Genomic DNA, 11391 nt, shown 5'->3' on the forward strand with positions numbered 1-11391 from the left:
CAAGCCAAACCAGATCCTGCTGCTGCTGCTACCTCTCTGTATGCACACAACTCAACCCATTCGCCGACGGCCCTACTGATGCCTCCCACCCCCTTGACGGCGTTGCGCCCGTCGGAAGTTATAGCCGTGGCATCATCAACTGCGATGCACAGGCCGCATTATGCCGTAAAACGCGGGTGAGAGGGTCGGCCGGGCGGCGGTAGCATCCCGAGCGCTCTTGTTCTGGGGAAGAGAACCACGGGATGGAACGGTGGCAACACTAGGGTTGTCAAAAAGACCACTGACAAGGGGACATGAGAAAGGGAAAAAAAAAAAAAAAAAAAAAAAGAAAACCAGGCCAGAGACAAAAAGAAATCACCCGGTGGCAGATGATGATAGTCCCCGTCTTGCCTATTGTTGCCTAGCAGCATTGCCCCATGCAGTACAGGAAGAAAACTCTTCCATCCTGCTGGATACGGAGCACAACGTCCCTCTTGCAACTTCTGGGGTCCCCATAATAATGCTGCCAGCATACCGGTGTTAGTCCTTCGTGCAGCACAGTAATCCCGTATACTGCCATGCCCTTGTCACTGCGTTAATGGCATCAGGTCAACTCAAAACACTACAACCGCACTCGCCGTAAAGGTGGAAAAAAATTTACATCTCCGGGATAATAATGCCTCTGTTAATAAAATGAAAATAAAATGAAAAAAAAGAACGGCCGACGCTCAGCTCCAAATGCGCCCAGCCGGCCCTATTTCGCAGCCCAGCTCTGAATGACAAAGAAATAGCGGCCATTAGCCCCAAAAGTGCCCCGGACTCTGCTGCCATCCCCCTCCCACTACTCCCCTTTTTCCCAGCACCACTGCCGAGCCCTGTCCGAACCCGCCGAAACGCTAAGCGTCCATTCCTTTAGGGCAGAGCCTCGGGCGGCTAATACAAGCCGGGGCTGCCCCCAATGTCTAGGTAATAAAGGAACCAGGAGAGCCACCGCCGCCGCCGCCGCCTTGCTGTCCATCATCACGGCCAACCGAGACTCCCCGAGCTCGAAACAAACCTTTCGCTTCCTGCTTCTCGTTCTTTGCCCTCGCGGCCCCCTTCCCCCCGCGTATCGCCCATCGCCAGATTCGATCCTCGCCCAGGAAGTGGCTCCCTCTGCGCGCGCGAAGGCCCCCCCCCCCCCTTGCGCATGTCGCTGCCGCCGAATCCAGCAATGCCGCCGCCTCGGGCTCAGCCGCAGTCGCCGTTCCTCGCCACGGCCCTGGTATATCCTGGCGCCGGTGGCAGCAGCAGCAGCAGCGCGGGCAGCTTCGCCGTCAACGGCAGCGACGTGGCTGGCCTTAGCCCAGCAAGTAGCGCTGGCAACACGGCCGTTGGCATGGGACCGCGACACGGCGGCCAAGACGCCTCGCTGTCGCTGGCCCCGTTGACGTCGCCCGTTGGCGCTCAGCACGCCCAGCAGGACCTGCAACAACACTTTGTCGATGCTGACGGCGGCGATCTCAACACCGCGGCGGCCGCCAGCTCCGGCATCAGCCTCGGCGGCCCGTCGTCGCCCTTGGACGCGGCCGACATGGCCGGCCGGCGCCCGGGCAAGCGTCCGGCTGCTCGCGGCACGGCCTTCTACCCCCGGAAGCGCGCAAACACGGCCTGCCAGGTGTGCAGGGCGCGCAAGACAAAGTGCGACAACAAGAAGCCCGCATGCAGCTACTGCGTCAGCGTCGGCGCCACGTGCATCCAGTCGCCCGTCGACCTGTCCAGCTTCGACCCCGCCAGCCTGAAGATCCTCGATCGCATCGACGAGCTGGAGCGCCTGCTGCGCCATGCCGTGCCCATCCCTGGAGCTGGGCCTGGGCCTGGGCCTGGGCCTGGGCCTGGATCGTCCGGGGCTGGGGCCGGGATCGCCTCCCCGGGTGCGGCCGCCGCGGCGCCACAGCCGGCTCTCGCATCTCCCGGCGCCTACGGCCCTGGCGCCGCGTTCGCCGGCCACAACCACCACAACCAGCACCACCACCAGCACCAGCAGCGCCTGCCCCCACTGAGGGCCGGCGGCTTCGACTTACACGGCCACGGCCACGGCGCCAGCGTCAGCAGCCTCAAGCACGCCGATGACAACGACGTGCACATCACTAGCCTGCTGCCCCAGCGTGTGGATCATATCCTGCAGTGGCCAGTCTTCTACAATTCCGGGTCCCACCACCACTCGCCAGCTTCGTATCGCGCCCCTCCCGATGCCATCGCAACCCCTCCTTCTGGCTCAGGCTCTTTGGCCGGCCTTATCGACATGGACTCGCACCGGATATACCGTCTGCTGGACAACTTTTTCCTCCATATCCACTGCAAGAACCCGATTCTCGACGAGGTGCTGGCCCGTCGCATGGTTCTAAATGCTTTTCTCGACGGTATAGACTGGTCTCCTGCCTCTTGCCTAGCCCTGATTATATGTGCCCTCGGCTGCATCGCCACGCCCTTTGGCCCCAGCGGGGAGACCAAGCTGGGCACCCAGACCTATAATGACTCTCAAATCTTCTTCCAAGCGGCCCAAAAGCGCATTGGCATCCTGCTCGTGCGCTCCGACATCGTCGGCGCGCAGTGCCTGTTCCTCTCGGGCATCTACCTGATGATGGTCTTCCAGCCCGTCTACGCCTGGCGCTTCTTCTCCCAAGCCCTAGCCGCCTGCCAGCACTTCCCCTTCCTAGCCCGCGCCCAGAACCTCAACGCCTCGCTCGACTCCATGGAGATGGGCCGCCAAGACACGCAGGAGCAGGCCGTCTATTGGTCGGCCTGGAAGTCTGAGCGAGAGCTGCGCCAGGAGCTGGACCTTCCCGATTTCGACATCCTCCACTCTGGCAGCACCTTGTATCCGCCCTTCTTCCCCGCGCCGCCGGTAGCCCCGGCCGAATCCCCGGACGGGCCCGACTCGGAGACGCAGCGCGCGCGCGCCGCCTGGCTGTTCTACCTGGCTGAGATCTCGCTCCGCCGCCTCACCAGCCGGCTGTCCAGAGAGGTGCTGGACCTGCGGGCAAAGTACACGTCCGACGCGGCGCTGCTCGACACGCTGCTCGACATGATGCCCGAGTACGAGGCCCAGATTGGCGAGTGGTCCGAGAGCCTGCCCGCCGACCTCTCCATCCACACGCCCGTGGAGGAGGACGGCATCTGCCGGTCAGTCCTGCGCGGCCGCATGATCAACCTCTTCGAGCAGCTCTACTGGCCCTTTGTCATGGCCAGCATCAGCGCCCACATCGCCCGCCGCCCTGTCAAGCCGGCCGTGGCCGACTTCGCCAAGCGAGGCCTCGAGACGCACATGCACCAGGTGCGCGTCAACAAGCCGGGCTTCCACCACCGCCACCACGGCGGCATGTTCATGATCCGGGCGTGCACGCGGAGCGCGCTGGTGCTGCTGGCGGCGGCCAAGGCTGGGTGCAGCATGCCCACCGACTGGGAGGATTCCGTCTACAAGACGGTGGGCATGCTGGCGTACTGGGAGGACGAGGACAGGGACTTGATACACTGGCGGGCGACGCTGGAGCGGGAGCTTGCGTTGACGCGGCATGAATGAAGCGTTACCAAAACGATACCTTTTTTTTTTTTTCCAGTTATTTCTTTTCTAATGATGGCAAGTTATCTCTATATATTTTGTTACTGATAGCGGCAGTTTGAATGTCTTTCTTGATATTTCTTTTTTCTACTGCTACTACCATGTACTTCTTATTTATATGTATGTATGTATGTACTCCCCCTTTGGCTTTCTTTTACGTTTGATGCGGTACGACACAGCACAGCGTCGTGGTGCATCAGATCAAAACAACCATCCCTTTGCTGCCAGCTGTATGCGGAAGTCGGCAAGCTACTGTATTAGTTTTAGTATTTTTCTTTTTTTTTTTTTACTGGAGAACCGCGCTGTTCTATATCACGGAGGATCCAAAGGGGGAGGATGATCCAGCAACCAGGGTCCTCCATTATTAGTCCGGGGATGCCAAAAATTGTTCAATACTATCCAATCCTTTAACATGACCCCCAACTGCCAACAATCTTTACTCCTTGCTGCAGTTAGTGCTTTACAATGAGCGGAGTATTATTACCAGCAATGGTGTTTTACTCTTCTACTAGCGGCAAAGATAATACTCCGTGGAACATGCCTTGTAAAAGAAAAAATGGAACTAAAATTAACCTTCGATGAGCTGTGGTTCGCGTCGGGGAGTGTCGCTCCAGTCAGCTTTTGGCGCTAATAGTGACCGACATCTTCGGGGCTCCATCCTGTGTCATGCTTATATTTGGAGAACGACGGCGTGGCATTCCTTCGGGATGAGCGCTCTGTCGGATAATCCGGTGCATATTTCACGAGATGGGAAGATGCATGCTGTGTTTAGTTATTCTCATAGTCACACGAGAGTTTGGAGAACCCTTGTAGCATGAGATGTCGTGATGGATGTTGGCTTACTAACAAGTCCGTTGGACACTTGTGATGAGTCAAACTTGGCCGAAATGATGGATATCCGCCAGCCGCCCATTTCCCTTATTCATCTCTCGTGTTATTCTCACTCATATCTCTTTTCATCATCGTATCTGCAATAATGAATCGCGATTTTACCTTGTCCATACTAGAACAAACATTTCTTCCACCAAAGCTGCAAATCTTACGACTGGTTGACTAACACCTTGATAGGGATTGAAGATGAAGCTCTCAAACTATACGTCTCGTCCTTGTTGAAATATCTTGCTATGCAACATGTTTCTCAATATGCTAAACGAGCTACATCATTGCCAAACAAGACTGTATGCAGCATATAACAAAACACAACAAAACAAAACAACAACATACGTTGTTCGCACAAATCGCCTTTACTCCCAGAATTTCCACCTATGAGACCAAAAGCCAAATTCAAGAGTCATCTATGCTTCGATGCCATCCATCTCGACACGTCCACACGCCGTTTCCCTTCCCTTCTCCCATATATCCTAAGAAGAAATAAAAAAAAAAAAAAAAAAAAAAGTATCCCTGGCCTGCCATCTCCTCTTTCCAATCTCTCTTCATGTGGTCATTTTCTCTATCGATGTTGAAATATGACACATCTAAAAATATTCGCACCCTTACCTCCGTCCTCGTGCCTCAGAGGCATCTAGGAATGACGGGTCCTTGATGCTACCGCCCGCATCGTCTAATCCCGCCACGGGCCTGTTGTAGCTAAAGTTCACAAACTGGTCTTGCATCGTCTTTGAAAGCACAAAATCGTCGGGGAGGGAGTCCTGGGCGGGTTCTTCCGTAAACTGCTGATCAAAGTTGATCGTGTCGAGAGCATTGGCCTAATGTTTATAACTTGTTAGTTCATCTTTGGCCTCAAGACGATGCTCAAATAGAAGAAGGGGGGCAAAGAAAAACTTCCCCGGACGAGACTTACCACGTGGGGCTTGAATGTTGGCTCATATTTGCGCTGCAGGAGCTTCTTCCAGTCAATGCCATGGAAGAAAGGATGCGACTTGATTTCCGTGGAGCCATTAACTCCCAATCTCTTGGTCGGGTCTCGATCCAGAAGCTTGGTTAGGAGGTCCCTGGCTGCCGGAGGCACGATATCGTAGCCAGGAAAGTTCAAGGGAGCTGTCAAGATTTTGCGATACATTTCGTTTGTGTTTTCGTCATAAAACGGCGGTAAACCCGTCAGCATTTCGTAGAGCAGCACGCCAAGCGTCCACCAATCCACCGTTTTGCCGTAGCCTTCTCCCTTCAACAGCTCGGGTGCCAGATACTCGGGAGTGCCGACAAAGGTGTTTGTAGAATCCTCATCCTTCATCTCGAGCTTGCACAAACCAAAGTCACAAAGAGCAATATGGCCTTGGTAGTCGAGAAGGATGTTTTCAGGCTTCAGATCCCGATAGATGACGTTGAATCCGTGAAGGCATTCGAGAGCACACAGCAATTCGGCAGTGTAGAAACGAGAACGGTTGATATCGAAGCGTCCTTCCTTTGACAGATGGAAGAATAACTCTCCGCCATTAACAAACGCCAATACAAAGTAGAGCTTTTCAGGCGACTGAAAACTAAACTTTAACGGGACGATGAATGGATTGTTGATCTGAGCAAGGACGGAGCGTTCGGCAAGCGTGTGCGTAACTTCAGAGCGCGAGATGATCTTGGCCTTTCGAATAGTCTTGATGGCATAGATACGGCCAGTATCCTTCTTCCGAACCTGCATCACCTTTCCAAAACTACCCTTTCCAACAAGCGTGAGAAGGTCAAAGTCGTCAATGGTGAGTTTGCCGACGCGGTTCTCAACAAAATCAACGCCAATCTGGAGTTTGCCTGTTCCATTCTGTAGCTCAAACCAGCCCTGCCCGCTGTGGCCTTGGGCTTGCGGTCGGTCGCCCTTTTTGCTCGCCGACGCCACGTCAGACGCAGTTTCGAATCTGGGATTCACACGAATAGAGCCCAAGAAGATATCTTGGGCCCTACCAGAGCCTGCAGCAGCCGTTGGGTTTCTCATAAAGAGCGAGACGGTCAACTCGCCAACGCGCGACACATCAAACTTGTACTGAGTATTAGAGCCAGCCCAAACAGGGTTCTCGGGGTTTCCATCAACAGAGTTGATGAATACTTGGTTCTTATCAAAATCTACCAGCGCATATGGCATGTATTTGCCCGACACACGACCATGGCTGGTCGGGATGCCCTTGAATCCCGACCCGGTTGACTGCGGTCTAGTGGACGCACTCTGGCGGACAGAACTCAGCGCATCTCCGGCAGAGTGAGCGCCAGTCGGGTGGCCTGCCGCTATGACATCTTGATATTGTTCGGGTAGAGAGAGGCCGCGGGCTTCGTAGAGGGTAAGGACGAGGATGCCAGGTTTCGACGGCTTGACAACGGGCGCCTGTGTGAGGGCTTCTATGGAGGCTAGAGGGGCGAAGAAGACGGACAACCAGTTAGAGGAGAGATGGTCAGAATATGGGATGAACTGCGCTTATTGAACATACTGGCGCCGTTCGCATCGGAGATGCTGTTGACGTCAGACGAAGGGGTCGAAGTGCCGCTCTTGTCCTTGGTCTTGTCTTTGCCGGAGGGCGATGAAGATTTCGAGAAGCCCAGATGGGTTTCTTTAAGCTCTAGAGAATGAAATAAAGAGGTCAGTCACCAGCAAGAGTTAAAAGATAAAGGCCTCCACGCAGCAGCATGCCGATTGATGGGTTAGCCGTTGCTGGCCGAGGCTGATGCTATTCCCAGCCTGGCCTCGATCCCATCGAACCAAGCCCGATCATAACAATCCTTGCGCAGGGCAAGCGGAGGTGATGGAGCAACGTGGAGAAGCAAAGAAACTGCCACAAGAACAAGGGTCCAGATGCAAGCAAGCATCGAGGCCATGTCTAGCCATGGCAAAACTCACTTTTGGTCAGGTTCCACGACATGGTTTGCACCAGCGCAGCGAGGCTGGAGATTCCAGCAGCAGACACGGCGGCGATGGTGGCAGCGACGCGACGATGCAGATGATGTAATGATCGAGCCCGAGAGACGCGGAGTCGGGAATTGACGCTGTTGGCCCGGTATTTGGAATCGCTGGCTTCAGGGTTCGGGTCGAGATGTTGGGATTTGGAATCCGCAAAGTATGGCTTCGATGTTGGATGGTGTGGCTGTTGAGGGGAGAGCACGAGGCGTAGAGGGGCTGGGCTGAGGCGGGTGTCAGAGGCCAAAAACCAGCACCGAGCGCTAGGGGAGCGGGGCGGCGCCGCACAGGAGGCGCTGAGTGACAGCTGCTAAATCGCCAGGATACAGCGGTCAATAGCCAGTACGTACCGGTGGCTGTGGAACAAAGCGCGATGCTGGCGAGCATGCGGGCATGTGAGCAGGTGATGGAATCAAGTACATGTAGATATACCCTCACTCCAAGGTGATGCCTACTAATTCAACTCTCGTAGGACTCTCAAGGCCATGCTCTGCTGTAAGTGATTGCCTAGTATTCGTAATCGTAATCTTATGCTCTCGCTCATTAAGGTGCTAATCCCGTACTGCAGGATCAGGCCTCCAATGAGCTGAACGCCGCATGGCTAGCCCGGATTGATACCAAATCCCTGGCTCAGGATTGACAAGATCCTCCATTTTCATCTTGCTCTGGTAAGAATATATAAGTCAGGGTGTCAGAGCAAGGAGTAATGCGTCACATCAACCACACCCGTAGTCCATCAAAGTAAATTAATTGTCATGCCACTCAGCTACTACTACATACTGCACATGTATGCAGCACAAAACCAACCGCGTCGGATCTAAAAAAAGATTCCAGAATCTCAACTGCTCCGAACCCATGCCACTCTGCCGCAAGCATCACTGCTAAAATCCAGGCCCAAAACATGGGGTGCATATCGTCCGTATTACCCTTGGCGCCGTATGGAATCTCCCCTGGAAAGAGAAGCACAACAAAACCCCGCACTAAGAAAAACAGAAACCCCCCTTAAACTGCTAATACGCAGCTACCTACTGCACCAGCACTAACAAATTTTGGTTGTGCTCCCAAAGGCTCAAAGCATTTGTCACGGCTTTTGTTCTTTTTTCCTACTTGAGTATAGCACATGCGGCTAGCTCCAGGGACCCAATTGCGTCATGTCACGATAAGACATCAAACTGGAGCCCAAACCAATGGAATATTTTTTTGGGCCCCTCATTGGTAATCTTTTGTGTCTAGACCCTGGTTTTTTCTCAGAGGCGATGACTGTTGATTCTTTGATGGATGAAAATATATAACAATTGCTCGAGTGTCCCTTTTTATTCATTCCCATCATCATCTCATATCCTCAACATTGCCAAACAACCTCAGCCACTTACAACTACCACCACCTCTCGACCCCTCACTTACAGCTACCACCTCCTCTCTACATCATCACCACCACAACCACCACACCTCAACACACATCCAATCCGCCCACCATGATCTTCAACAACCTCTTCTCACGGCTCTCCCGCCCCTTCACATCCGCCACCCGCCTCTCCATCGCCGCCGAATCATCAGCAGCCACAACCTCCATCCCCGAAGGCGCCCAGCGCTGCACCGTCGCCGCCGGCTGCTATTGGGGCACCGAGCACCTCTACCGCAAGCACTTCTCCGGCAAGGGCCTCATCGACGCAAAGGTCGGCTTCATCGGCGGCGACCTGACCAACCCCACATACCGCGCAGTGTGCGGCGGCAAGACTGGCCGTAAGTGCCTATACCTATATCATACATACATATACCCTTACTTTCTCTCTCAAGATGCACAACTAACCCACCATCAAAACAAGCAGACGCCGAGGCCGCAGAGATCATCTTCGACCCAACCCAAGTCTCCTATCGCCAACTCATCGAGTTCTTCTACCGCATGCACGACCCCACAACCCTCAACCGCCAGGGCCCAGACACCGGCCCGCAGTACCGCTCCGCCATCTACTTCCACAACGAGGAGCAGGAGCGCATCGCCCGCGACGTCACCGAAAAGGCCAACGCCCAGTGGTGGGAGGGCAAGATCGTCACCGAGATTGCGCCCGCCGGCCAGTGGTGGACCGCAGAGGAGTACCACCAGCTGTACCTGGAGAGGAACCCCGATGGGTATGAGTGCCCGAGTCACTTCCTGAGACCGCTCAAGGACCTGGAGTGATGTAATGGGGCAGAGAGAAGGAGGGGAGGGGAGAAAGATGGGAGATGTTATGAAAAGATGGAAGACGGGAGGAAAATTCCATCTGTGAAACGACAATTCAACATTCATTGTATACCCATTGTATTTATACATAATTCACAGCGCAGTCATTGCAAGTTCAACCAGAAAGGGTCATGGATAGTTTTTATTTTAAATAAATTTAACAATTTTTTTTTTTTCTTTCATCATTTTTTCTTTTTTTTGGTTCATTTTTAAATCCTCCACTTATTGATACATAGGGAACGCCACGGTTCCAAATATGAAGTAAAATATTCATAGTAATTCATCCATTGAGCGGAGTTTATAATCTCTCGCGAAAACAAAAAAATCCCTTGGCTTTAAAATGTTTCAATCGCACGCCTCCACCGTTCTTCTCATTAATTCCTTTCTATCCACCCCTCTCTCACACACAAAACTCATCCACTCATATTCGCTTACTTCCTTCGGTTCTGGTTCATCATGAGAATCTGAACCATGCGGATGAAGATGTTCAAAAAGTCCAACTCCAGGGAAATGCTCTCGTTGACGGGATCCCGCTTGATAACACCAGCCTGAGCCAGGCGGGCGTGGTGCAACACCTTCTGCACGTCATACAGAGTGAAGCCGCCAAAGACGGCAAGACCACCATACAGCCAGATGTTCTGAGTGAAAGCCAGCGTCCGGACAGCGGTAGCGGGGATGACAAGAGGGGCCAGGCCAGAAGCGGCGATGATAGCAGCACCAGCCAGAAGAGGTCCACCGATGTAGAGGTATTTCTCCTGCTTGGCGGTAGCGCCGACAACAGACAGGGCACCCATCATGGCAACAGTGTAGAGGCCAGCGCGGGCGAGAAGGGGCATGGGGACAAATGCCAGCATAGGGGCGACAAAGGCGGCCTGAGTGGCGTTAAAGGCAGTCCAGAGAGCATACTTGGGGATGTAGCTATAGTTCACACATGTTAGCAAATACATCTTTTTGTATCACGAGTTTTTAAATGCAGCAAAACTTACTTGTCAGGGCTAATAGACCGAGTTCCAATCATGGTGGCAAAGCTCAGCGCCAATCCACCCAATCCAACAACCCACGGGTTCGTAACCATCAGGCGGTACACGAATCCCGTCTGCACCATCTGCCTGGCCGTCAAACCAATGATGCCAACGCCAAGACCAGTGTGCAAGAAAGTGTTGTTCAGGTATTCCCGCTCAAACAGAGGCATTCCGCCATCCTCTCTCGTCTCGCGGTTGAAAACGGTGTTGATCGCCACCAGCGTGCCGCCAAAGATGGCACCTCCAACAAGCAGCTTGCGGAGTCCCGTTCCGCTCGTCACAGACTGCTGTCGGGTCGCGGCCTCCTGGTAATATGATCGCGCAAATCCATGGCGAGTTGTCGCTGACGCAATGCGGGAGGTGAAGAATGCGCTGCTCGGCTTTTTGGGTGCTTGTTGGTGAAAGCTTCGCATGGATGTCCGGAAGGCGGGTAACAGCCGCTGCTGCGCAATGCGCGCAGGGCCCTGCTGAATGCTCAGCGTAAATGACATGTTTGGACGCTAGGCGCTTGTATGCCTGTCGGGGAGTTTGTTCTGTTTCGATATGTTGAGAAAGAAAGGAATTGATGAACAACAGCCAATGCGGGGAGAGGTTGCTGTCGGTAAAATATATGAGTAAGAAATCTACGATGCCAACACGGACAGCTTTTCGCCGTAATGGGTACCTTAAAGCCGGTCATGACGTTTTAATCAGCGTCACGTGTTAGAGCCTACGTTTGGCAGAAGCTTCCAGGCTA

At 53.8% G+C, this 11391-nt stretch overlaps 4 protein-coding genes across 4 annotated transcripts; 2 read left to right on the forward strand and 2 right to left on the reverse strand.

The window, feature by feature from the left end:
- The first annotated feature begins 1009 nt into the window (after window positions 1-1009).
- On the forward strand, window positions 1010-4009 carry TrAFT101_005273 (uncharacterized protein). The gene has a single exon (XM_066127425.1). It carries the CDS (start codon window positions 1169-1171, stop codon window positions 3539-3541), a length of 2373 nt encoding a protein of 790 aa, XP_065983536.1. The 5' UTR covers window positions 1010-1168; the 3' UTR covers window positions 3542-4009.
- Window positions 4010-4625: 616 nt separating this feature from the next.
- TrAFT101_005274 (uncharacterized protein) lies at window positions 4626-8071 on the reverse strand (the record flags this gene model as incomplete). The annotated part of the gene is made up of 5 exons (XM_024905465.2): window positions 4626-5286; window positions 5382-6868; window positions 6949-7077; window positions 7356-7722; window positions 7976-8071. 5 exons carry the CDS (start codon window positions 8069-8071, stop codon window positions 5074-5076), a joined length of 2292 nt encoding a protein of 763 aa, XP_024757527.2. The 3' UTR covers window positions 4626-5073.
- A 390-nt stretch (window positions 8072-8461) lies between these two features.
- TrAFT101_005275 (uncharacterized protein) lies at window positions 8462-9770 on the forward strand. Its single transcript, XM_024910167.2, has 2 exons — window positions 8462-9155; window positions 9242-9770. The coding sequence occupies exons 1-2, from the start codon at window positions 8888-8890 to the stop codon at window positions 9589-9591; spliced, it is 618 nt and encodes a 205-aa protein (XP_024757526.1). The 5' UTR covers window positions 8462-8887; the 3' UTR covers window positions 9592-9770.
- A 63-nt stretch (window positions 9771-9833) lies between these two features.
- Window positions 9834-11249, reverse strand: TrAFT101_005276 (uncharacterized protein). Its single transcript, XM_024900929.2, has 2 exons — window positions 10620-11249; window positions 9834-10551 (listed from the first exon to the last, which is right to left on the reverse strand). The coding sequence occupies exons 1-2, from the start codon at window positions 11144-11146 to the stop codon at window positions 10065-10067; spliced, it is 1014 nt and encodes a 337-aa protein (XP_024757525.2). The 5' UTR covers window positions 11147-11249; the 3' UTR covers window positions 9834-10064.
- Window positions 11250-11391: the final 142 nt, after the last annotated feature.

This window comes from Trichoderma asperellum, chromosome 3 (genome assembly GCF_020647865.1).
Source record: "Trichoderma asperellum chromosome 3, complete sequence".
In the NCBI taxonomy this organism is placed as follows: domain Eukaryota; kingdom Fungi; phylum Ascomycota; class Sordariomycetes; order Hypocreales; family Hypocreaceae; genus Trichoderma; species Trichoderma asperellum.